This window comes from Oncorhynchus clarkii, chromosome 31 (assembly GCF_045791955.1).
Source record: "Oncorhynchus clarkii lewisi isolate Uvic-CL-2024 chromosome 31, UVic_Ocla_1.0, whole genome shotgun sequence".
Lineage (NCBI taxonomy): Eukaryota > Metazoa > Chordata > Actinopteri > Salmoniformes > Salmonidae > Oncorhynchus > Oncorhynchus clarkii.
This window is the reverse complement of record NC_092177.1, coordinates 18220736-18248560: the sequence shown is the minus strand read 5'-3', so window position 1 is coordinate 18248560 and position 27825 is coordinate 18220736. Positions and strand designations below refer to the sequence as shown.

The following is a 27825-nucleotide window of genomic DNA, read 5'->3' as shown; positions in this document are numbered from 1 at the left end:
AGGACATGACACAAACAAGATAATACGTTTGTCTTCTGTTTTTATTACCAATGGTAACATATTCAGAAAACCTTTAAATCACAAGGCACAGTTGGTATTCACAAGGCATAACAAACATATTCCTTTTTAAAAAGATAAATGGTTGCGTTTTTGACGGTGATAAGCAAATTCACAATTGCATCATAATGTCCACAGACATATGTTCAGTTCAGGGTGTTAAGTTGATGAACGCCACTGTAGTATGGCCTATCTATCCACAGTGCAGCTTGTATATATATATATATATATATATATATATATATATATATATATATATATATATATATATATATATATATATATATCATGTATTTTGTCCTGAAATACTCTGTATGAGAAGGGGAGTGGCAAATTACAGTTCTTGCTCCATTTGGACAGGTCTGTGCATTTCCCGGTCCACTGGTCTCAAGCCGTGGGGTAAACGGTGATGACATCGTGTCCCTCTGAAGGTATCGTCCGGGCGCGGGCGTGGGTCTCGCAGTACAGCTGCCCCTCCACAAAGACGTAGCCCCTCTGCTTCAGGTTGACTTTGCAGTCGGAGCACACGAAACATCCAGGGTGGCGGAACTTTTCTCTGGCCTTCACCACTGTGCCTCTGCAGGGGACAAGAGAGAGTTTACTGTCTTACTGTGGGAGCAGGGGACAAGAGAGTGTTGACTGTCTTACTGTGGGAGCAGGGGACAAGAGAGTGTTGACTGTCTTACTGTGGGACCAGGGGACAAGAGAGTGTTGACTGTCTTACTGTGGGAGCAGGGGACAAGAGAGTGTTGACTGTCTTACTGTGGGAGCAGGGGACAAGAGAGTTGACTGTCTTACTGTGGGACCAGGGGACAAGAGAGTTGACTGTCTTACTGTGGGAGCAGGGGACAAGAGAGTGTTGACTGTCTTACTGTGGGAGCAGGGGACAAGAGAGAGTTGACTGTCTTACTGTGGGACCAGGGGACAAGAGAGTGTTGACCGTCTTACTGTGGGACCAGGGGACAAGAGAGTGTTGACTGTCTTACTGTGGGACCAGGGGACAAGAGAGTGTTGACTGTCTTACTGTGGGACCAGGGGACAAGAGAGAGTTGACTGTCTTACTGTGGGACCAGGCGACAAGAGAGAGTTGACTGTCTTACTGTGGGAGCAGGGGACAAGAGAGTTGACTGTCTTACTGTGGGACCAGGGGACAAGAGAGTTGACTGTCTTACTGTGGGACCAGGGGACAAGAGAGTTGACTGTCTTACTTTGCCTAATCTTGTTTACCAGACACTTCCTCCCAATGCTCTGAATTATTGTTTTTATGCGCTGTGTGCAATTAGCCTAGGCAGGAGGTTATACTTTGCCATCTAGATAGATCCAAAACCACCATAGCTCTAACCATACCCCACTTAGACCTTGGTCTTATGCGACAGCAGATGTGCCCCACCACATCAAAAGTATCAGAGGCAGGTATATTCCCTTACTCAATCCTTTCATGTACTTCTTACTTTCATCCCCCAAAAACAAAAGATGAGAGAGGACAGATCTGGCAAGGTAGACGCTGTCATCTTGTGTTTCCTCACCGCAAAAACATTCCTGCCATGGTTTCTTATTACCTGCCTGTTCACATGTGTATAATGTAGCGGAGGTCCTTCGTGGTTTATTAATACATTCTTCTTGGTTTAGTCATTATCCAGAACATGAAGAGGGCAGGATCAGACAGGTCATTGGGCGAGGGTAGGATCAGACGGGTCATTGGGCGAGGGCAGGATCAGACGGGTCATTGGGCGAGTGTAGGATCAGATGAGTCATTGGGAGAGGGCAGGATCAGATGAGTCATTGGGAGAGGGCAGGATCAGATGAGTCATTGGGAGAGGGCAGGATCAGATGAGTCATTGGGCGAGGGCAGGATCAGATGAGTCATTGGGAGAGGGCAGGATCAGATGAGTCATTGGGAGAGGGCAGGATCAGATGAGTCATTGGGCGAGGGCAGGATCAGATGAGTCATTGGGAGAGGGCAGGATCAGATGAGTCATTGGGAGAGGGCAGGATCAGATGAGTCATTGGGAGAGGGCAGGATCAGATGAGTCATTGGGCGAGGGCAGGATCAGATGAGTCATTGGGAGAGGGCAGGATCAGATGAGTCATTGGGCGAGGGCAGGATCAGATGAGTCATTGGGAGAGGGCAGGATCAGATGAGTCATTGGGAGAGGGTAGGATCAGGCAGGCCATTGGTCGAGGGCAGGATCAGATGAGTCATTGGGAGAGGGCAGGATCAGATGAGTCATTGGGCGAGGGCAGGATCAGATGAGTCATTGGGAGAGGGTAGGATCAGGCAGGCCATTGGGCGAGGGCAGGATCAGACGGGTCATTGGGAGAGGGTAGGATCAGACGGGTCATTGGGCGAGGGCAGGATCAGATGAGTCATTGGGAGAGGGCAGCACCATGGCACTCCAGTGCCTTATTTCCTGTCAGCCTGGGTAGTGGGTACTCACACTATGCCGTTTCCACACTTGTCACAGAGGGGTAGTTTCTGTAGCGATCCCGCAGGTGTAGGAGGCTTTGTCACTGGAGCTCTTACACTTCTAGTAATCAACGGCTTTGCTCCTATTAATGCACAAAACATTGGTTTACTGCTGTGTTAAAATGTCAATCTCTGCTACGTGTAATCCGTTTCTACCCAACCCTGCTCATTCTACCTTTTATCAATAAATAATTACTAAAACGTGTACTTTGTTATTAAGTGCCGTCAGAGTGGATAAGTTGTCTGTATGCTTGGATTTAGCTCACCATCAGTCTCCACGTGTTCCTGCAGAGCCTTAAAGGAGCCTGACTGACGTGGTTCATGTGGCCTATCCTGGTCATCCTGGAGCATCCGGTACACATGAGACTCCTTAATGGAGGACAGTGTCTTACCACTAGGATGCAAGAGGGAGAGGAGATAGGATTTTATCATATGGTACCTTTTTCTGGAATTCCTCTGGCCTTCACCATAATATACAGTAGCAGTCAAAAGTTTGGACACACCTACTCAAGGGTTTTTCTTTATTTTAACTTTTTTCTACATTGTAGAATAATAGTGAAGACATCAAAACTATGAAATAACACATGGAATCATGTAGTAACCCAAAAAGTGTTAAACAAATCAAAATATATTTTATAATTTAGATTCTTATAAGTAGCCACCCTTTGCCTTGATGTCAGCTTTGCACACTTTTGCATGCTTCAACCAGCTTCAACCTGGAATGCTTTTCCAACAGTCTTTAATGAGTTCCCACATATGCTGAGCACTTGTTGCTGCTTTTCCTTCAATCTGCGGTCCAACTCATCCCAAACCATCTCAATTGGGCTGTGTCACGCCCTGATGTCACGTGTCACGCTCTAATATGTCTGCCTACCCTGATCTCGAGCCTGCCTGCCGCTCTGTACCTCCTGGACTCTGATCTGGTTTGACCTTTTGCCTGTCCATGACTATTCTCTTGCCTAGCCCCTTTGGAACTAATAAATATCAAATGCTTCAAACCAACATCCTCCCGTGTCTGCATCTGGGTCTGGCCCAGAGTCCTTATAGGTTGATGTTGGGTGATTGCGGAGGCCAGGTCATCTGATGCAACACTCCATCACTCTCCTTCTTGGTCAAATAGCCCATACACAGCCCGAAGGTGTGTTGGGTCATTGTCCTGTTGGAAAAACAAATGATGATCCCACTAAGCACAAACCAGATGGGATGGCGTATCACTGTAGAATGCTGTGGTAGCCATGCTGGTTAAGTGTGCCTTGAATTCTAAATAAACACAGACAGTATCACCAGCAAAGCACCCCCACACCATCACACCTCCTCCTCCATGCTTCACGGTGGGAACCACACATGCGGAGGTCATTTGTTCACCTACTCTGCATCACACAACGGTTGGAACCAATAATCTCAAATTTGGACTCATCAGACCAATGTCCGTTGCTCGTGTTTCTATGACAAACCAAGTCTCTTCTTCATATTGGTGTCCTTTAGCAGTGGTATCTTTGCAGCAATTCGACCATGAAGGCCTGATTCATGCAGTCTCCTCTGAACAGTTGATGTTGAGATGTGTCTGTTACTTGAACTCTGTGAAGCATTTATTTGGACTGCAATTTCTGAGGCTGGCAGCTCTAATGAACTTATCCTCTGCAGCAAAGCTAACTCTGGGTCTTCCTTTCCTGTGGCGATCCTCGTGAGAGCCAGTTTCGTCATAGCGCTTGATGGTTTTTGCAACTGCACTTGAAGAAACGTTCAAAGTTCTTGAATTTTTCAGAATTGACTGACCTTCATGTCTTAAAGTGATGATGGACTGTCATTTCTCTTTGTTTATTTGAGCTGTGCTTGCCATAATATGTACTTGGTCTTTTACTAAGTCTATCTTCTGTATACCACTCCTACCTTGTCACTACACAACTGATTGGCTCAAACTCATTAAGAAGGAAAGAAATTCCTAAAATTAACTTTTAACGAGGCATACCTATTAATTAAAATGCATTTCAGGTGACTGGTGACATGAAGCTGGTTGAGAGAATGCCGAGAGTGTGCAAAGCTGTCATCAAGGCGAAGAGTGGCTACTTTTAAGAATCTAAAATCTAAAATATGTTTTGATTTGTTCAACACTTTCCATATGTGTTATTTCATAGTTTTAATGTCTTCACTATTATTCTACAATGTAAAAAATAGTAAAAATAAAGAAAAACCCTGGAATGAGAAGGCATGTCCAAACTGTTGACTGGTACTATAATGTAAGCAGAGGTTGTTCAATTTGACGCACACACACACACACACACACACACACACACAAACACACAAACACACATACACGCACACGCACACGCACACGCACACGCACGCGCACGCGCACGCGCACGCACACACACACACACACACACACACACACACACACACACACACACACACACACACACACACACACACACACACACACACACACACACACACCTATGATTACCTTAGAGGGACCTGTTCCTCTACTAAGGTGACCTGAGCTAGCTGCTGAGCGGCCGAGACGTTGGCCTCAGAGTACAGGTTAATGGGGGAGTTATACTGAGCACTGGGGGCCAGGGGTTGGTCTGTGCCGGAGTTAGCAGACAGGGGAGGGTCAGGGGGGGAGAGGGTGACCACCGTCTGATGGCCATTTCCCATCAGGCCTTGCGGAGGAGGGCACTCGCTGAGGGCGGTGGTCAGTGATTGCAAAGCCAGAGGTAGAGCAGGGGAGAAGAGACAGCACAACACATGAAAGAGACAGGAAAGATGGAAGATGAGTTATTGCAGCTATATAGAAATATTACAATCAGTAAGTATAAGATCATTTACTCTGTGACTGAATAAAACTGACTATGGTATTACTGCATCAGTAGGGAGATGTTGAAACTAGTATTACTGTATTATTGCATCAGTAGGGAGATGTTGAAACTAGTATTACTGTATTACTGCATCAGTAGGGAGATGTTGAAACTAGTATTACTGTATTACTGCATCAGTAGGGAGATGTTGAAACTAGTATTACTGTATTACTGCATCAGTAGGGAGATGTTGAAACTAGTATTACTGTATTACTGCATCAGTAGGGAGATGTTGAAACTAGTATTACTGCATCAGTAGGGATTGGCGAAACTAGTATTACTGTATTACTGTTTCAGTAGGGAGATGTTGAAACTAGTATTACTGTATCAGTAGGGAGATGTTGAAACTAGTATTAATGTATTACTGCATCAGTAGGGAGATGTTGAAACTAGTATTACTGTATTACTGCATTAGTAGGGAGATGTTGAAACTAGTATTACTGTATTACTGTATCAGTAGGGAGATGTTGAAACTAGTATTAATGTATTACTGCATCAGTAGGGATATGTTGAAACTAGTATTACTGTATTACTGTATCAGTAGAGAGATGTTGAAACTAGTATTACTGTATTACTGCATCAGTAGGGAGATGTTGAAACTAGTATTACTGCATCAGTAGGGAGATGTTGAAACTAGTATTACTGTATTACTGCATCAGTAGGGAGATGTTGAAACTAGTATTACTGTATTACTGCATTAGTAGGGAGATGTTGAAACTAGTATTACTGCATCAGTAGGGAGATGTTGAAACTAGTATTAATGTATTACTGTATCAGTAGGGAGATGTTGAAACTAGTATTACTGTATTACTGCATCAGTAGGGAGATGTTGAAACTAGTATTACTGCATCAGTAGGGAGATGTTGAAACTAGTATTACTGTATTACTGCATCAGTAGGGAGATGTTGAAACTAGTATTACTGTATTACTGTATCAGTAGGGAGATGTTGAAACTAGTATTACTGTATTACTGCATCAGTAGGGAGATGTTGAAACTAGTATTACTGCATCAGTAGGGAGATGTTGAAACTAGTATTACTGTATTACTGCATCAGTAGGGAGATGTTGAAACTAGTATTACAGTATTACTGTATCAGTAGGGAGATGTTGAAACTAGAATTACTGTATTACTGCATCAGTAGGAAGATGTTGAAACTAGTATTACTGTATTACTGCATTAGTAGGGATATGTTGAAACTAGTATTACTGCATCAGTAGGGATTGGCGAAACTAGTATTACAGTATTACTGTATCAGTAGGGAGATGTTGAAACTAGTATTACTGTATTACTGTATCAGTAGGGAGATGTTGAAACTAGTATTACTGTATTATTGTATCAGTAGGGAGATGTTGAAACTAGTATTACTGTATTACTGCATTAGTAGGGAGATGTTGAAACTAGTATTAATGTATTACTGCATTAGTAGGGAGATGATGAAACTAGTATTACTGTATTACTGCATCAGTAGGGAGATGTTGGAGCTAGTATTAATGTATTACTGCATCAGTAGGGAGATGTTGAAACTAGTATTACTGTATTACTGCATCAGTAGGGAGATGTTGAAACTAGTATTACTGTATTACTGCATCAGTAGGGAGATGTTGAAACTAGTATTACTGCATCAGTAGGGAGATGTTGAAACTAGTATTACTGTATTACTGCATCAGTAGGGAGATGTTGAAACTAGTATTACTGTATTACTGTATCAGTAGGGAGATGTTGAAACTAGTATTACTGTATTACTGTATCAGTAGGAGATGTTGAAACTAGTATTACTGTATTACTGTATCAGTAGGGAGATGTTGAAACTAGTATTACTGTATTACTGCATTAGTAGGGAGATGTTGAAACTAGTATTACTGCATCAGTAGGGAGATGTTGAAACTAGTATTACTGTATTACTGCATCAGAAGGGAGATGTTGAAACTAGTATTACTGTATTACTGCATAAGTAAGGAGATGTTGAAACTAGTATTACTGTATTACTGCATCAGGAAGGAGATGTTGAAACTAGTATTACTGTATTACTGCATCAGTAGGGAGATGTTGAAACCAGTATTACTGTATTACTGCATCAGTAGGGAGATGTTGAAACTAGTGACCTTTGGCCTGCAGGTAAGAAGAGCTTAGGCCTGACGTTAAACTTGTGTTCAAAGTAGCCCAGGTCCTGTAAAAAAACAGAAGAGGATGAGGCAGAAGAGGAGTTAGAGAGGCGCTCTGAGGAGCAGCCAGGGAGGAGAAGAGAAGCAAGAGGCAGGGTTAGTGACACCGGGTGGAGGAGGGGAGAGGGGTGGAGGAGGGGAGAGGTGGGGTCCACGGGGCATCAGGAAGGGTGTCCGGATCAGCCTGGCACTTACTCACCCCTCATGCTTATCGTGAACAAGGCCTGGGAGCTGTCCGTGCAGGGCGTCCTGGATGTTGCCTGAGGAGTAGAGGCCTATGGGAGTGTTGTAGGAGGAACTCACCACCTGGCGTCCGTTGTCTATGGTGGCCGCAGCCATGAAGGGCTGGGCCCGTCGGTTGTGACCTGTACCGATAGGTTTCAACTCCTACATGTGGAGCAAGACAGAGACACACACTGCATGCAGCTATACAAGCTAAACTGTACACAAAGCTATACAAGCTACACGGTACACACACTGCATGCAGTGGTCAAAGTTATACAAGCTACAAGGTACACACACTGCATGCAGTGGTCAAAGTTATACAAGCTACATGGTACACACACTGCATGCAGTGGTCAAAGCTATACTAGCTACACTGTATGTATCTGAAGAACCACTATAACCCTAGAAATGCCTGAAGGGGACAATTTAATTCAATTGAATTGAATACCAGCTATACTGTAACTCACAACCACACAAACACCAGGAGAGGGATTGATGTGAATCGGAATGCAGTCCTTAACCTAATAACATTTATTCCTTCTGCTACTTACTTGTTGTTCTGCCTCTAAATTGAGCTTGAATGGGTTTGCTTTCCCATCCTCTGTGACTTGGGGGGACCACATTTTGGTCTCAGGCCTGCAAGACAGAGAAAGAGTCCACGGTCAGTCAAACCCTGATATACAGCAGCCTTCCTTCCTTCCTGACATTAAATAATAAATCCAGATCAAACTGTAGCCAGACAGGCCAGCTGCTTAGCATTTTGACCCAAACATGGCCTTGCTGCACTCGTAATTTACATCAGCGCCTCGAGCATCTCTGACCCCACGCAAGACTCTCAAACAGTTTCATGAGGTTATGAATCAAAGAGATGGAATGCAGCCCCGGCATTTTGACTGAGCGCCGTGCGCCCGGCAACCACTCATAAAGGCCTAACAAGTTCACTATGCAGCTCTATAGCTCAGCCAAAGACAGGCAGTCAATGTTTCCCCTTGACTTACTATTTTTGTACCTTTTTTAAACTTTGCCTCATTGGGAAGGGCTCGCAAGCAATCATTTCACGGTAAAGTCCACACCCGTTGCATTCAGCGTATGTGACAAATAAAATGTGATTTGATTTCCTTTTTATTTCTGTTAGCTTGTAGTGTGTATGTATTGACAGGTATGTGTAACTGATAGCTGCACACACACTACATGTTAATGTTTTTAAATGTATGTCAACTGTAAAGTCTGTAATGTGTTTTTGTTCTGTGTGGGACCTCAGTAAGACCTCAGTAATACCTCGGTAAGACCTCAGTAAGACCTCAGTAATACCTCAGTAAGACCTCAGTAAGACCTCAGTAAGACCTCAGTAAGACCTCAGTAATACCTCAGTAAGACCTCAGTAAGACCTCAGTAAGACCTCAGTAAGACCTCAGTAAGACCTCAGTAAGACTAACTGTCTCCATCGGCGACTGCTAATGCAGATCCTGATAAAAAAAGCTTGAAAGGAAGAAATGTCATTACTGCTAGACTATTCAACATTGTGTTGTGTGTATTTAAATGTCATTACTGCTAGACTATTCAACATTGTGTTGTGTGTATTTAAATGTCATAACTGCTAGACTATTCAACATTGTGTTGTGTGTATTTAAATGTCATTACTGCTAGACTATTCAACATTGTGTGGTGTGTATTTAAATGTAATTACTGCTAGACTATTCAACATTGTGTGGTGTGTATTTAAATGTCATTACTGCTAGACTATTCAACATTGTGTTGTGTGTATTTAAATGTCATTACTGCTAGACTATTCAACATTGTGTTGTGTGTATTTAAATGTCATAACTGCTAGACTATTCAACATTGTGTGGTGTGTATTTAAATGTCATTACTGCTAGACTATTCAACATTGTGTTGTGTGTATTTAAATGTCATAACTGCTAGACTATTCAACATTGTGTGGTGTGTATTTAAATGTCATTACTGCTAGACTATTCAACATTGTGTGGTGTGTATTTAAATGTCATAACTGCTAGACTATTCAACATTGTGTGGTGTGTATTTAAATGTCATTACTGCTAGACTATTCAACATTGTGTGGTGTGTATTTAAATGTCATTACTGCTAGACTATTCAACATTGTGTGGTGTGTATTTAAATGTCATTACTGCTAGACTATTCAACATTGTGTGGTGTGTATTTAAATGTCATTACTGCTAGACTATTCAACATTGTGTGGTGTGTATTTAAATGTCATTACTGCTAGACTATTCAACATTGTGTGGTGTGTATTTAAATGTCATTACTGCTAGACTATTCAACATTGTGTGGTGTGTATTTAAATGTCATAACTGCTAGACTATTCAACATTGTGTGGTGTGTATTTAAATGTCATTACTGCTAGACTATTCAACATTGTGTTGTGTGTATTTAAATGTCATTACTGCTAGACTATTCAACATTGTGTTGTGTGTATTTAAATGTCATTACTGCTAGACTATTCAACATTGTGTTGTGTGTATTTAAATGTCATAACTGCTAGACTATTCAACATTGTGTGGTGTGTATTTAAGCAATAAGGCCCGAGGTGGTGTGGTATATGGCCAATATACCACGGCTAAGGGCTGTTCTTGTGCACGACGCAACGGGGAGTGCCAAGACACAGCCCTTAGCAGTGGTATATTGGCCATATATCACAAACCCCGAGGTGCCTTATTGCTATTATAAACTGGTTACCAACGTAATTAGAGCAGTAAAAATAAATGTTTTGTCATACCCGCGGTACACCAAAGCTTTCAGCCAATCAGCATTCAGGGCTCGAACCACCCAGTTCATAACTATCTATCTTTCATGCGTACACTACTGTTAACAAAAGTTGTCCATAGATGGCTGGTGTCCTTGTACTTGTGTTATCATCTTATTACCAGGGTGCATGCATCCTAAATACACCCTATTCCCTATATAGTGCATTACTTTTGACCAGGGCCCTATTTTGACCCGGGCACAACGTAGTGCATTACAAAGGAAATAGGGTGCCATTTGGGACACAACCAGTCATTCTGCTTGCTCACCTACCTCTCAATCTTGAGGCCGAGCCGGGAGGCAGGGTCTTTGATCTTGTTCTGGGCCTCGCTGTGAGTCATGCACTCTGTACTCACACCCTCTATGGCCAGGATGATGTCACCGGGGCACAGGTTGGCCAGCGAGGCTTTGCTGCCAGGCGTCACCTAGAAACCAAGCACCACTTCAGTTTGAACAGTTCTAACGGGGCACAAATGTGTGGGAGAAGCACAGTGGTTGGTAGACATTGCAGTACATGGGCTGTTTCAACATAATGGCTACACCTAGAGTATGACTAGGAGTCCATTCTGTGTTTTACATGCCCTATAAATAAAGCTGTGTGGATGACGTGTCCATCACTGTGTGGTGCCAGAATACAGTACATGGGATAGGGGATTACACTATTGACAGCCTGCTGATCTAACTGCTTAGGCATCCATTCTGTCTCCAAGCCTAGAACCCCCCCCCTCTCTCCACTCTTCTCCCCTCTCTCTCTCTCCACTCTTCTCCCCCCTCTCTCCCCCTCCTCTCTCTCTCCACTCCCCCCCCTCTCTCTCCACTCTTTTCCCCCCTCTCTTCTCCCCCCTCTCTAGCCCCTCCTCTCTCTCTCCACCCCCCCTCTCTCTCCACTCTTCTCCCCCCTCTCTTCTCCCCCCTCTCTCACCCTCCTCTCTCTCTCCACCCCCCTCTCTCTCCACTCTTCTCCCCCCTCTCTTCTCCCCCCCCCTCTCCCCCTCCTCTCTCTCTCCACCCCCCCCCCCCCCCTCTCTCCCACCCCCCTTCTCTACTCCCTCTCTCTATCTGCCTCTAATGGGGCCTGACATCATCCCTTTGCCCCTCTCCTACCTGGTCAGCGTCATTCCCGAGGTAGTCACCTCACCCCTCTGCCTCCAGGTTCTTACCTTAACCCTTCACCATGCCTGGGCCTCTCCACCTGCCAACCCCCCCCCCCCCCCCCTTCTCTCACTACTTTCCTCTCCTGTTGTTCTGTTGAAAAGGCAGATTAATGCAGACTGGGGTAATCTATCTGGCTATTTATGGCTGGATGATTCATTTGGGCTCTGTTACGTTACGCTGCCTGTATCATATATCTTCTACGAGGGAAACAACTTGATAACAGCTGCCTCCTTTACGTTCCTGTTTCATATTACTCCTCATTTGAACGTGGTGTACATGTCCTAACTCTAACCTGTATAAACCAAATACAGTACATTAACTTCTTTGGTATGCTATACTGTATGGTATCAGGAGCCATGTCCTCAGTATCAAGTCACATACTGCAGACTGTTGTCTGTTTGTGGTTTCATACTACTCTGTTGTCTCTAACAGACATCTGGAATTACTGAGTGAGAACCTCTCACACAGAAGAACCACACCACCATGACACCTCTCACACAGAGGAACCACACCACCATGACACCTCTCACACAGAGGAACCAACATGACACCTCTCACACAGAGGAACCACCATGACACCTCTCACACAGAGGAACCACCATGACACCTCTCACACAGAGGAACCACACCACCATGACACCTCTCACACAGATGAACCAACATGACACCTCTCACACAGAGGAACCACCATGACACCTCTCACACAGAGGAACCACCATGACACCTCTCACAAAGAGGAACCACACCACCATGACACGTCTCACACAGAGGAACCACCATGACACCTCTCACACAGAGGAACCACCATGACACCTCTCACACAGAGGAAAGACCATGACACCTCTCACACAGAGGAACCACACCACCATGACCCCTCTCACACAGAGGAACCACCATGACACCTCTCACACAAAGGAACCACCATGACACCTCTCACACAGAGGAACCGCCATGACACCTCTCACACAGAGGACCGCCATGACACCTCTCACACAGAGGAACCACCATGACACGTCTCACACAGAGGAACCACAACACCATGACCCCTCTCACACAGAGGAACCGCCATGACACCTCTCACACAGAGGAACCACCATGACACCTCTCACACAGAGGAAAGACCATGACACCTCTCACACAGAGGAACCACACCCCCATGACACCTCTCATACAGAGGAACCGCCATGACACCTCTCACACAGAGGAACCACACCACCATGACACCTCTCATACAGAGGAACCGCCATGACACCTCTCACACAGAGGAACCACACCCCCATGACACCTCTCACACAGAGGAACCACACCCCCATGACACCTCTCACACAGAGGAACCACACCACCATGACACCTCTCACACAGAGGAACCACCATGACACCTCTCACACAGAGGAACCACCATGACACCTCTCACACAGAGGAACCACCATGACACCTCTCATACAGAGGAACCGCCATGACACCTCTCACACAGAGCAACCACACCCCCATGACACCTCTCACACAGAGGAACCACACCACCATGACACCTCTCATACAGAGGAACCACCATGACACCTCTCACACAGAGGAACCACCATGACACCGCTCACACAGAGGAACCACCATGACACCTCTCACACAGAGGAACCACACCACCATGACACCTCTCATACAGAGGAACCACCATGACACCTCTCATACAGAGGAACCGCCATGACACCTCTCACACAGAGGAACCACACCACCATGACACCTCTCACACAGAGGAACCACCATGACACCTCTCACACAGAGGAACCACCATGACACCTCTCACACAGAGGAACCAACATGACACCTCTCACACAGAGGAACCACCATGACACCTCTCACACAGAGGAACCACCATGACACCTCTCACACAGAGGAACCACCATGACACCTCTCATACAGAGGAACCACCATGACACCTCTCATACAGACGAACCAACATGACACCTCTCATACAGAGGAACCGCCATGACACCTCTCACACAGAGTAACCACCATGACACCTCTCACACAGAGTAACCACCATGACACCTCTCACACAGAGGAACCACACCACCATGACACCCCTCACACAGAGGAACCAACATGACACCTCTCACACAGAGGAACCACCATGACACCTCTCACACAGAGGAACCACACCACCATGACACCTCTCACACAGAGGAACCAACATGACACCTCTCACACAGAGGAACCACCATGACACCTCTCACACAGAGGAACCACACCACCATGACACCTCTCACACAGAGGAACCACACCACCATGACACCTCTCACACAGAGGAACCACACCACCATGACACCTCTCATACAGAGGAACCGCCATGACACCTCTCACACAGAGGAACCACCATGACACCTCTCACACAGAGTAACCACACCACCATGACACCTCTCACACAGAGGAACCACACCACCATGACACCTCTCACACAGAGGAACCAACATGACACCTCTCACACAGAGGAACCACCATGACACCTCTCACACAGAGGAACCACACCACCATGACACCTCTCACACAGAGGAACCACACCACCATGACACCTCTCACACAGAGGAACCACACCACCATGACACCTCTCACACAGAGGAACCACACCACCATGACACCTCTCATACAGAGGAACCGCCATGACACCTCTGCATGACAGGACAGGAAGTAAGAGCCATTTGAGAAGGAGAGGCTTAAAATACATCCGCCACACACACAGTCTCAGTTCCACACTAATACACATCCTCAAGAAATCACATAACCACTCATACTATTCAAAACTATACGCATACAAAACACAATTAGATAGCAGCCATAACCACACGTTGTTACCAGATAAAAGCAGACTGGCATACAGTACAAGCAGAAGCAGACTGTTTGCAGTTTAGTCACATACTGGAACACCTGTTTCCTGTTTTGACGTAGGCATCATCAGTAATGGCTTTGACAACGTTGTGAAAAACATGCCATATAGACCCAGAGGCATCTCTCAGAGAAGAGCACTGCACAGGTAAGGACATGCTACCCACACGAAGATATCACTACCAGCCAATTCCCAGCACCTTATGACCAATCCTTTTCAGACAGATGGGACTCTTATTATAACACTAAGTCCTATGGGCTCTGGTCAAAACTAGTACACTATAAAGGGAATAGGGTGTCATTTTGGTGAAGAAGCCCAGGCTCTTCCAGTCCTACACTACTAACATTCTGCTAAGTGTCTCAGTTCTACACTACTAACAGTCTGCTAAGTGTCTCAGTCCTACACTACTAACAGTCTGCTAAGTGTCTCAGTCCTACACTACTAACAGTCTGCTAAGTGTCTCAGTCCTACACTACTAACAGTCTGCTAAGAGTCTCAGTCCTACACTACTAACAGTCTGCTAAGAGTCTCAGTCCTACACTACTAACAGTCTGCTAAGAGTCTCAGTCCTACACTACTAACAGTCTGCTAAGTGTCTCAGTCCTGCACTACTAACAGTCTGCTAAGAGTCAAAGTCCCACACTACTAACAGTCTGCTAAGAGTCTCAGTCCTACACTATTAACAGTCTGCTAAGAGTCAAAGTCCTACACTACTAACAGTCTGCTAAGAGTCTCAGTCCTACACTACTAACAGTCTGCTAAGTGTCTCAGTCCTACACTACTAACAGTCTGCTAAGAGTCTCAGTCCTACACTACTAACAGTCTGCTAAGAGTCTCAGTCCTACACTACTAACAGTCTGCTAAGAGTCTCAGTCCTACACTACTAACAGTCTGCTAAGTGTCTCAGTCCTACACAACTAACAGTCTGCTAAGTGTCTCAGTCCTACACTACTAACAGTCTGCTAAGAGTCTCAGTCCTACACTACTAACAGTCTGCTAAGTGTCTCAGTCCTACACTACTAACAGTCTGCTAAGTGTCTCAGTCCTACACTACTAACAGTCTGCTAAGTGTCTCAGTCCTACACTACTAACAGTCTGCTAAGTGTCTCAGTCCTACACTACTAACAGTCTGCTAAGAGTCTCAGTCCTACACTACTAACAGTCTGCTAAGAGTCAAAGTCCCACACTACTAACAGTCTGCTAAGTGTCTCAGTCCTACACTACTAACAGTCTGCTAAGAGTCTCAGTCCTACACTACTAACAGTCTACCTAAGAGTCTCAGTCCTACACTACTAACAGTCTGCTAAGAGTCTCAGTCCTACACTACTAACAGTCTGCTAAGTGTCTCAGTCCTACACTACTAACAGTCTGCTAAGAGTCTCAGTCCTACACTACTAACAGTCTGCTAAGTGTCTCAGTCCTACACTACTAACAGTCTGCTAAGTGTCTCAGTCCTACACTACTAACAGTCTGCTAAGTGTCTCAGTCCTACACTACTAACATTCTGCTAAGTGTCTCAGTCCTACACTACTAACAGTCTGCTAAGTGTCTCAGTCCTACACTACTAACAGTCTGCTAAGAGTCTCAGTCCTACACTACTAACAGTCTGCTAAGAGTCAAAGTCCCACACTACTAACAGTCTGCTAAGTGTCTCAGTCCTACACTACTAACAGTCTGCTAAGAGTCTTAGTCCTACACTACTAACAGTCTGCTAAGAGTCTCAGTCCTACACTACTAACAGTCTGCTAAGAGTCAAAGTCCCACACTACTAACAGTCTGCTAAGTGTCTCAGTTCTACACTACTAACATTCTGCTAAGTGTCTCAGTCCTACACTACTAACAGTCTGCTAAGAGTCTCAGTCCTACACTACTAACAGTCTGCTAAGAGTCAAAGTCCCACACTACTAACAGTCTGCTAAGTGTCTCAGTCCTACACTACTAACAGTCTGCTAAGTGTCTCAGTCCTACACTACTAACAGTCTGCTAAGAGTCTCAGTCCTACACTACTAACAGTCTGCTAAGTGTCTCAGTCCTACACTACTAACAGTCTGCTAAGTGTCTCAGTCCTACACTACTAACAGTCTGCTAAGAGTCAAAGTCCCACACTACTAACAGTCTGCTAAGTGTCTCAGTCCTACACTACTAACAGTCTGCTAAGTGTCTCAGTCCTACACTACTAACAGTCTGCTAAGAGTCTCAGTCCTACACTACTAACAGTCTGCTGCTAAGAGTCAAAGTCCCACACTACTAACAGTCTGCTAAGTGTCTCAGTCCTACACTACTAACAGTCTGCTAAGTGTCTCAGTCCTACACTACTAACAGTCTGCTAAGTGTCTCAGTCCCACACTACTAACAGTCTGCTAAGAGTCTCAGTCCTACACTACTAACAGTCTGCTAAGTGTCTCAGTCCTACACTACTAACAGTCTGCTAAGAGTCTCAGTCCTACACTACTAACAGTCTGCTAAGAGTCTCAGTCCTACACTACTAACAGTCTGCTAAGTGTCTCAGTCCTACACTACTAACAGTCTGCTAAGTGTCTCAGTCCTACACTACTAACAGTCTGCTAAGTGTCTCAGTCCTACACTACTAACAGTCTGCTAAGTGTCTCAGTCCTACACTACTAACAGTCTGCTAAGTGTCTCAGTCCTACACTACTAACAGTCTGCTAAGAGTCTCAGTCCTACACTACTAACAGTCTGCTAAGTGTCTCAGTCCTGCACTACTAACAGTCTGCTAAGAGTCAAAGTCCCACACTACTAACAGTCTGCTAAGAGTCTCAGTCCTACACTATTAACAGTCTGCTAAGAGTCAAAGTCCTACACTACTAACAGTCTGCTAAGAGTCTCAGTCCTACACTACTAACAGTCTGCTAAGTGTCTCAGTCCTACACTACTAACAGTCTGCTAAGAGTCTCAGTCCTACACTACTAACAGTCTGCTAAGAGTCTCAGTCCTACACTACTAACAGTCTGCTAAGAGTCTCAGTCCTACACTACTAACAGTCTGCTAAGTGTCTCAGTCCTACACAACTAACAGTCTGCTAAGTGTCTCAGTCCTACACTACTAACAGTCTGCTAAGAGTCTCAGTCCTACACTACTAACAGTCTGCTAAGTGTCTCAGTCCTACACTACTAACAGTCTGCTAAGTGTCTCAGTCCTACACTACTAACAGTCTGCTAAGTGTCTCAGTCCTACACTACTAACAGTCTGCTAAGTGTCTCAGTCCTACACTACTAACAGTCTGCTAAGAGTCTCAGTCCTACACTACTAACAGTCTGCTAAGAGTCAAAGTCCCACACTACTAACAGTCTGCTAAGTGTCTCAGTCCTACACTACTAACAGTCTGCTAAGAGTCTCAGTCCTACACTACTAACAGTCTACCTAAGAGTCTCAGTCCTACACTACTAACAGTCTGCTAAGAGTCTCAGTCCTACACTACTAACAGTCTGCTAAGTGTCTCAGTCCTACACTACTAACAGTCTGCTAAGAGTCTCAGTCCTACACTACTAACAGTCTGCTAAGTGTCTCAGTCCTACACTACTAACAGTCTGCTAAGTGTCTCAGTCCTACACTACTAACAGTCTGCTAAGTGTCTCAGTCCTACACTACTAACATTCTGCTAAGTGTCTCAGTCCTACACTACTAACAGTCTGCTAAGTGTCTCAGTCCTACACTACTAACAGTCTGCTAAGAGTCTCAGTCCTACACTACTAACAGTCTGCTAAGAGTCAAAGTCCCACACTACTAACAGTCTGCTAAGTGTCTCAGTCCTACACTACTAACAGTCTGCTAAGAGTCTTAGTCCTACACTACTAACAGTCTGCTAAGAGTCTCAGTCCTACACTACTAACAGTCTGCTAAGAGTCAAAGTCCCACACTACTAACAGTCTGCTAAGTGTCTCAGTTCTACACTACTAACATTCTGCTAAGTGTCTCAGTCCTACACTACTAACAGTCTGCTAAGAGTCTCAGTCCTACACTACTAACAGTCTGCTAAGAGTCAAAGTCCCACACTACTAACAGTCTGCTAAGTGTCTCAGTCCTACACTACTAACAGTCTGCTAAGTGTCTCAGTCCTACACTACTAACAGTCTGCTAAGAGTCTCAGTCCTACACTACTAACAGTCTGCTAAGTGTCTCAGTCCTACACTACTAACAGTCTGCTAAGTGTCTCAGTCCTACACTACTAACAGTCTGCTAAGAGTCAAAGTCCTACACTACTAACAGTCTGCTAAGTGTCTCAGTCCTACACTACTAACAGTCTGCTAAGTGTCTCAGTCCTACACTACTAACAGTCTGCTAAGTGTCTCAGTCCTACACTACTAACAGTCTGCTAAGAGTCTCAGTCCTACACTACTAACAGTCTGCTGCTAAGAGTCAAAGTCCCACACTACTAACAGTCTGCTAAGTGTCTCAGTCCTACACTACTAACAGTCTGCTAAGTGTCTCAGTCCTACACTACTAACAGTCTGCTAAGTGTCTCAGTCCCACACTACTAACAGTCTGCTAAGAGTCTCAGTCCTACACTACTAACAGTCTGCTAAGTGTCTCAGTCCTACACTACTAACAGTCTGCTAAGAGTCTCAGTCCTACACTACTAACAGTCTGCTAAGAGTCTCAGTCCTACACTACTAACAGTCTGCTAAGTGTCTCAGTCCTACACTACTAACAGTCTGCTAAGTGTCTCAGTCCTACACTACTAACAGTCTGCTAAGTGTCTCAGTCCTACACTACTAACAGTCTGCTAAGTGTCTCAGTCCTACACTACTAACAGTCTGCTAAGTGTCTCAGTCCTACACTACTAACAGTCTGCTAAGAGTCTCAGTCCTACACTACTAACAGTCTGCTAAGTGTCTCAGTCCTACACTACTAACAGTCTGCTAAGAGTCAAAGTCCTACACTACTAACAGTCTGCTAAGAGTCTCAGTCCTACACTACTAACAGTCTGCTAAGAGTCAAAGTCCTACACTACTAACAGTCTGCTAAGTGTCTCAGTCCTACACTACTAACAGTCTGCTAAGTGTCTCAGTCCTACACTACTAACAGTCTGCTAAGTGTCTCAGTCCTACACTACTAACAGTCTGCTAAGAGTCTCAGTCCTACACTACTAACAGTCTGCTAAGAGTCTCAGTCCTACACTACTAACAGTCTGCTAAGTGTCTCAGTCCTACACTACTAACAGTCTGCTAAGTGTCTCAGTCCTACACTACTAACAGTCTGCTAAGTGTCTCAGTCCTACACTACTAACAGTCTGCTAAGTGTCTCAGTCCTACACTACTAACAGTCTGCTAAGTGTCTCAGTCCTACACTACTAACAGTCTGCTAAGTGTCTCAGTCCTACACTACTAACAGTCTGCTAAGTGTCTCAGTCCTACACTACTAACAGTCTGCTAAGAGTCTCAGTCCTACACTACTAACAGTCTGCTAAGAGTCAAAGTCCCACACTACTAACAGTCTGCTAAGTGTCTCAGTCCTACACTACTAACAGTCTGCTAAGAGTCTCAGTCCTACACTACTAACAGTCTGCTAAGAGTCTCAGTCCTACACTACTAACAGTCTGCTAAGAGTCTCAGTCCTACACTACTAACAGTCTGCTAAGTGTCTCAGTCCTACACTACTAACAGTCTGCTAAGAGTCTCAGTCCTACACTACTAACAGTCTGCTAAGTGTCTCAGTCCTACACTACTAACAGTCTGCTAAGTGTCTCAGTCCTACACTACTAACAGTCTGCTAAGTGTCTCAGTCCTACACTACTAACAGTCTGCTAAGTGTCTCAGTCCTACACTACTAACAGTCTGCTAAGTGTCTCAGTCCTACACTACTAACAGTCTGCTAAGAGTCTCAGTCCTACACTACTAACAGTCTGCTAAGAGTCAAAGTCCCACACTACTAACAGTCTGCTAAGTGTCTCAGTCCTACACTACTAACAGTCTGCTAAGAGTCTCAGTCCTACACTACTAACAGTCTGCTAAGAGTCTCAGTCCTACACTACTAACAGTCTGCTAAGAGTCAAAGTCCCACACTACTAACAGTCTGCTAAGTGTCTCAGTCCTACACTACTAACAGTCTGCTAAGTGTCTCAGTCCTACACTACTAACAGTCTGCTAAGAGTCTCAGTCCTACACTACTAACAGTCTGCTAAGAGTCTCAGTCCTACACTACTAACAGTCTGCTAAGTGTCTCAGTCCTACACTACTAACAGTCTGCTAAGTGTCTCAGTCCTACACTACTAACAGTCTGCTAAAGTCTCAGTCCTACACTACTAACAGTCTGCTAAGTGTCTCAGTCCTACACTACTAACAGTCTGCTAAGTGTCTCAGTCCTACACTACTAACAGTCTGCTAAGTGTCTCAGTCCTACACTACTAACAGTCTGCTAAGAGTCTCAGTCCTACACTACTAACAGTCTGCTAAGAGTCTCAGTCCTACACTACTAACAGTCTGCTAAGAGTCAAAGTCCCACACTACTAACAGTCTGCTAAGTGTCTCAGTCCTACACTACTAACAGTCTGCTAAGTCAGTCCTACACTCTAAGTCTGCTCAGTCCTACACTACTAACAGTCTGCTAAGAGTCTCAGTCCTACACTACTAACAGTCTGCTAAGTGTCAGTCCTACACTACTAACAGTCTGCTAAGTCTCAGCTAACAGTCTGCTAAGTGTCTCAGTCCTACACTACTAACAGTCTGCTAAGTGTCTCAGTCCTACACTACTAACAGTCTGCTAAGAGTCTCAGTCCTACACTACTAACAGTCTGCTAAGAGTCAAAGTCCCACACTACTAACAGTCTGCTAAGTGTCTCAGTCCTACACTACTAACAGTCTGCTAAGTCTGTCTAACAGTCTGCCTACACTACTAACAGTCTGCTAAGTGTCTCAGTCCTACACTACTAACAGTCTGCTAAGTGTCTCAGTCCTACACTACTAACAGTCTGCTAAGTGTCTCAGTCCTACACTACTAACAGTCTGCTAAGTCTCAGTCCTACACTACTAACAGTCTGCTAAGAGTCTCAGTCCTACACTACTAACAGTCTGCTAAGTGTCTCAGTCCTACACTACTAACAGTCTGCTAAGAGTCTCAGTCCTACAGTCCTACACTACTAACAGTCTGCTAAGTGTCTCAGTCCTACACTACTAACAGTCTGCTAAGTGTCTCAGTCCTACACTACTAACAGTCTGCTAAGTGTCTCAGTCCTACACTACTAACAGTCTGCTAAGTGTCTCAGTCCTACACTACTAACAGTCTGCTAAGAGTCTCAGTCCTACACTACTAACAGTCCTACACTACTAACAGTCTGCTAAGTGTCTCAGTCCTACACTACTAACAGTCTGCTAAGTGTCTCAGTCCTACACTACTAACAGTCTGCTAAGTGTCTCAGTCCTACACTACTAACAGTCTGCTAAGTGTCTCAGTCCTACACTACTAACAGTCTGCTAAGTGTCTCAGTCCTACACTACTAACAGTCTGCTAAGAGTCTCAGTCCTACACTACTAACAGTCTGCTAAGTGTCTCAGTCCTACACTACTAACAGTCTGCTAAGTGTCTCAGTCCTACACTACTAACAGTCTGCTAAGTGTCTCAGTCCTACACTACTAACAGTCTGCTAAGTGTCTCAGTCCTACACTACTAACAGTCTGCTAAGAGTCTCAGTCCTACACTACTAACAGTCTGCTAAGTGTCTCAGTCCTACACTACTAACAGTCTGCTAAGAGTCTCAGTCCTACACTACTAACAGTCTGCTAAGTCTGCTAAGTGTCTCAGTCCTACACTACTAACAGTCTGCTAAGTCTCAGTCTCAGTCCTACACTACTAACAGTCTGCTAAGTGTCTCAGTCCTACACTACTAACAGTCTCAGTCCTACACTACTAACAGTCTGCTAAGTGTCTCAGCTACAGTGTCTCAGTCCTACACTACTAACAGTCTGCTAAGTGTCTCAGTCCTACACTACTAACAGTCTGCTAAGAGTCTCAGTCCTACACTACTAACAGTCTGCTAAGTGTCTCAGTCCTACACTACTAACAGTCTGCTAAGTGTCTCAGTCCTACACTACTAACAGTCTGCTAAGAGTCTCAGTCCTACACTACTAACAGTCTGCTAAGAGTCTCAGTCCTACACTACTAACAGTCTGCTAAGTGTCTCAGTCCTACACTACTAACAGTCTGCTAAGTGTCTCAGTCCTACACTACTAACAGTCTGCTAAGTGTCTCAGTCCTACACTACTAACAGTCTGCTAAGAGTCTCAGTCCTACACTACTAACAGTCTGCTAAGAGTCAAAGTCCCACACTACTAACAGTCTGCTAAGTGTCTCAGTCCTACACTACTAACAGTCTGCTAAGTGTCTCAGTCCTACACTACTAACAGTCTGCTAAGAGTCTTAGTCCTACACTACTAACAGTCTGCTAAGAGTCTCAGTCCTACACTACTAACAGTCTGCTAAGTGTCTCAGTCCTACACAACTAACAGTCTGCTAAGTGTCTCAGTCCTACACTACTAACAGTCTGCTAAGTGTCTCAGTCCTACACTACTAACAGTCTGCTAAGTGTCTCAGTCCTATCCCTTCTACTCCTTCAGGAGCTCGTTACAGACCCGGGTCGAGGGGGGTTCCTGGGGGAAGAGGGGGGTTCCTGGGGGACGAGGGGGGTTCCTGGGGGTTGAGGGGCGTTCCAGGGGGCTGAGGGGTAAGAAGATATGTGCTCCTGGCTGTGACAGGTGTGACTGGAGATCTCCATGGTGCCTCAGTAGACATCCAGGCCGTTTGGCCCTGTTGTGGAGGGTAGCCGTCATTCATAGAGACATAAGCATATACAGTACGTAGCCCTGTATTTTAAAGTCTTATCATTTGCTTGAATAAGCAACAGCTCACCTTATCCATTCTAGTGTACCGCCCTCCACAACATAAACCTAATAGTTTGTTCATTGCAGGATTTCTCTGACCAGCTGGCTTTGGTCATGTTTAAATATGACAGAGTTATTTAAAGAATGCACTAGCCAGGGAGAGTTAGAATGTGCTACATGCCACAGGGCTTACACACTACCAAGGCCATAGTGTTGATCTCCTGCTGTCCTATGGTCTGAATATTGATCACTTGGAAACTATTGATGTGTTTGTCTCTGACCATCTCATTATTGTTTTTAAAATGCTTTCTCCTAAAAATGTCTGCCACCCCTAGCCTCCTGAGTGGTGCAGCGGTCTAAGCCACTGCATCGCTACAGACCTGGGTTCGATCCCAGGCTGTGTCACAGCCGTCCGCGACTGGGAGACCTATGAGGTGGTGCACAATTGCCCCAGTGTCGTCCGGGTTAGGAGAGAGGTTGGCCGGCCGGGATTTCCTTGTCTCATTGCGCTCCTGTGACTCCTTGTGGCAGGCCGGGCACCTGCAAGCTGACTTCCGGTCGCCAGCTAGACGGTGTTTCCTCCGACACATTGGTGCGGCTGGGTTGTGGGTTAAGCGAGCAGTGGGTCAAGAAGGAGTGGGGCTTGGCAGGGTCGTGTTTTGGAGGATGCATGGCTCTCGACCTTTTCCTCTCCCGAGTCCGTAGGGGAGTTGCAGCGATGGGACAAGACTGTAACTACCAATTGGATATCAAGAAAAAGGAGAATTTAAAAAAATAAAAGTCTGCCCCAATCGCTCTCGCATCATCAAGTGCTAGTACATTTACCACTGCTTTTATATCCTCTCCTAATGATCCGGGTCTTTGTCGTCATTCCGCTGATTTGCTGAACAGTTTCACTGACCTACAGTGGATTCGGAAAGTACTCAGACCTCTTGACTTTTTCCACATTTTGTTACATTACATCCTTGTTATAAAATGGATTAAATCGTTTTTCCCCTACACATAATACACCATAATGACAAAGAAAAACAGGTTTTAGATATTTTTGCAAATTTATAACAAATAAAAACTGAAATATCACATTTACGTAACTATTCTGACCCTTTATTAGGCACTTTGTTGAAGCACCATTGGCAGTAATCACAATCTCAAATCTTCTTGGGTATGATCTTACAAACTTGGCACACCTGTATTTGGGGAGTTTCTCCCATTCTTGTCTGCAGATTCTCTCAAGCTCTGTCAGGTTGGATGGGGAGCGTTGCTGCACAGCTATTTTCATGTCTCTTCAGAGATGTTAGATCAGGTTCAAGTTCAGGCTCTGCCTGGGCCCCTCAAGGACATTCAGAGACTTGTCCCGAAGCCACTTCTGGGTTGTCTTGGCTGTGTGCTTAGGGTCATTGTCCTGTTGGAAGGTGAAACTTCGCTCCAGTCTGAGGTCCGAGCACTCTGAAGCCAGTTTTCATAAAGGATCTCTGTACTTCGCTCCATTCACCTTTGCCTCGATCCTGACTTGTCTCCCAGTCCCTGCTGCTGAACAACATCCCCACAGAATGATGCTGCCACCACCATGCTTCACTGTAGGGATGGTGGAAGGTTTCCTCCAGACGTGACGCTTGGAATTCAGGACAAATAATTCAATCTTGGTTTCATCAGACCAGACAATCTTGTTTCTCATGGTTAGAGAGTCTTTAGGTGCCTTTTTCCATCAGGCCACTCTACCATAAAAGCCTGATTGGTGGAGTTCTGCAGAGATGGTTGTCTTTCTGGAAGGTTTTCCATCTCCACAGAGGAACTCTGGAGCTCCTCTGTCAGTCCAAACGTCTTCCATTGAAGAATGATGAAGGCCACTGTGTGCTTGGGGACCTTCAATACTGCAAAAATGCTTTGGTACCCTTCCCCGGATCTGTGCCTCAACACAATCCTTTCTCGGTGCTCTACGGACAATTCCTTCGACCCCATGGCTTGGTTTTTGCTTTAACATGCACTGTCAACTGTGGGACCTTATATAGACAGGTGTGCCTTTCCAGATCATGTCCAATCAATTGACTTTACCACAGGTGGACTCCAATCAAGTTGTAGAAATATCTCAAGGATGATCAGTGCAATTTCAAGTCTCATAGCAAAGGATCTGAATACTTATGTAAATAAGGTATTTCTGTTTATTATCTTTAATACACTTGCAAAAATTGCTTTGTCATTATGGGGTATTGTGTGTAGATTGCTGAGGATTTTTCTTTATTTAATCCATTTTATAATAAGGCTGTACCGTAACAAAATGTGGAAAAAGTCAAGGGGTCTGAATACATTCCGAAGGCACTGTATATCAGGCTACTTTAGACTCAGTGGCATCAGTTAAAACAATAATAAACTGTCTGCCAGTCTCACGTTGGTTAAATGACCACAGTCATGCCTTAAAAAGTGAACTTAGAAAGGTTGTATGTAAATTGAAGGCATGCAAATTTCAAGTATTCTATGATGTCCAGTAATGAAGGATCTGATGAGAAATTATAATGTTGCTGTTAAAGATGCAAACTATTTCTCTACCCTGATCTCTGAGAAGTACCCTGATCTCTGAGAAGTATCCTGATCTTTGAGAAGTACACTGATTTCTGAGAAGTACCCTGATCTCTGAGAAGTACCCTGATCTCTGAGAAGTACGCTGATCTCTGAGAAGTGCCACAACTCGAAAATTCTGTTTAAGACAATTGAGTATGTTGTCAGTGGCCCCCTTAACAATGACATGCTTGCATCCCCTGGTCTCGGCGAACAGTTTTTACGATTATCTTCTACAGAAAACATAGAACATTTTAGATCCCAGAATGACAGTAGCCAGCCCCATACCAGCATTTCTGGTCAAGAGGCAACTACTCTGAGACTGTCTACTGCTTCCTTTTACTCTTTTGACCAAATATCCTTTGAGTCCCTCCTTGGTACTGTTCCTCAAATGAAGACCTCCCCCTGACCCTTGGATATGGTCCCTACTGCACTACTAAAATAAGTTATCCATACTGTTGGCCCCAACATTTTGTGTATTGGAAATAGCTCCCTGACCTCTGGCTCCTTCCCAGCCTATTTTAAAACTGTTCTGGTCCAACTTCTCCTTAAAAAGCCCAATCTATACGCCGCCTCATCTCTAAACTTCCTTTTTTATCCAAGATGTTAGAAAAAGTTGTTTTAAAGCATTTGGTGGCTTATTTGAGTATGAGTACGAACAACAAATCACTTCACAGCACAGAAACGTCTTTACTGAAAGTCAGTAGTTACTTTCTGTTGGCTGACGATGCTGGTGAATGCTCTATCCTAGTGCTCTATCCTAGTGCTTTATCCTAGTTCTCTATCCTAGTTCTCTATCCTAGTTTTTTGGATCTCAGTGTCATGTTTGATACTATTGATCATAACCTTCTTGTCGACAGATTGGAGAGGTGGGTGGGAATCTACGGCAGTGCCCTTGACTGGTTCAGGTCATATCTATGTGGCAGACATTTCTCAGTGACCATGGGTGGTTCAGTATCGTTCCCAGCACTTATTTACTACGGTGTCCCTCAGGGGTCAATTCTGGGCCCCATCCTGTACATTCTGGGCCCCATCCTGTACATTTACCCTGTACATGAGTCCCCTGGGTGACATCATCCGCAATCATAAAATTCAGTTTCACTGCTATGCAGATGACATGCTACTTTATTTACCAAACAGACCCAGTGATCAAGCTAGCATAGCAAACCTTCAACCAGTATCTTGCTGACATCAAATGTTGGATGTCTAACAACTTCTTCCAGCTCAATGATATGAAATCAGAGGTTGTTTTATTTACCTTGGTCATTTGTCCACCAGTGTAAAACCTACGTCCAGAAACCGTGTGTCTTCTTTGACACAGACCTACATCTTGAGCTACATGTAAAGGTTGTCCAGTCCTGCTTTTATTATTTTCTATATATAAAGCAAAAGTCAAGTTTTTTATTTGTCACTGATATACTGTATAGAAAGTTCTACATGCTTTTAATTCCTCAAGCCTAGATTACTGAAACTCTTTGTAAGCCTGTTTCAGTCAGAAATCACTCCATTGTCTACAGTTAGTTCAAAATGCTGCCACTGCATTTAACAGGCACCAGAAAATGTAACCATATCACACCTACGAGTCAATTTTAGAATATATTTAAAAATGGTATTAATCACGTTTAAGGTTGGTCAGTGGGCACTCACCCTGGTGATGGTCAGGGGCTGGTTGAAGTCCTTCCCTCCATTGAGCCTGAAGCCCCAGGGGGCTGGCCCATCCAGGACCACATTCTGGGGCATTATCTTCCTAGCTGTCACCCTGTTTCTGGTAGAGCAGCAGTCACAGCAGCAGTAGGCTAATCTCTCCCTCCACACACTCTCTCTCTCTCTCTCTCTCTCTCTCTCTCTCTCTCTCTC

The 27825-nt window shown here is 44.7% G+C and overlaps 1 protein-coding gene across 2 annotated transcripts; it reads right to left on the bottom strand.

Annotated features, from left to right (window-relative positions):
- Positions 1-26: 26 nt before the first annotated feature.
- LOC139390748 (PDZ and LIM domain 3b) lies at positions 27-27825 on the bottom strand. 2 transcript variants are annotated; one of them, XM_071138089.1, is made up of 8 exons: positions 27616-27825; positions 10825-10976; positions 8322-8406; positions 7486-7550; positions 4989-5207; positions 2791-2918; positions 2496-2607; positions 345-634 (listed from the first exon to the last, which is right to left on the bottom strand). In XM_071138089.1, the coding sequence occupies exons 1-8, from the start codon at positions 27706-27708 to the stop codon at positions 445-447; spliced, it is 1044 nt and encodes a 347-aa protein (XP_070994190.1). In that variant the 5' UTR covers positions 27709-27825; the 3' UTR covers positions 345-444. The 2 variants fall into 2 exon arrangements, with proteins under 2 accessions (XP_070994192.1, XP_070994190.1); XM_071138091.1 differs by lacking the exons at positions 4989-5207; positions 7486-7550 and adding an exon at positions 7745-7932 and having other exon boundaries at positions 27-634.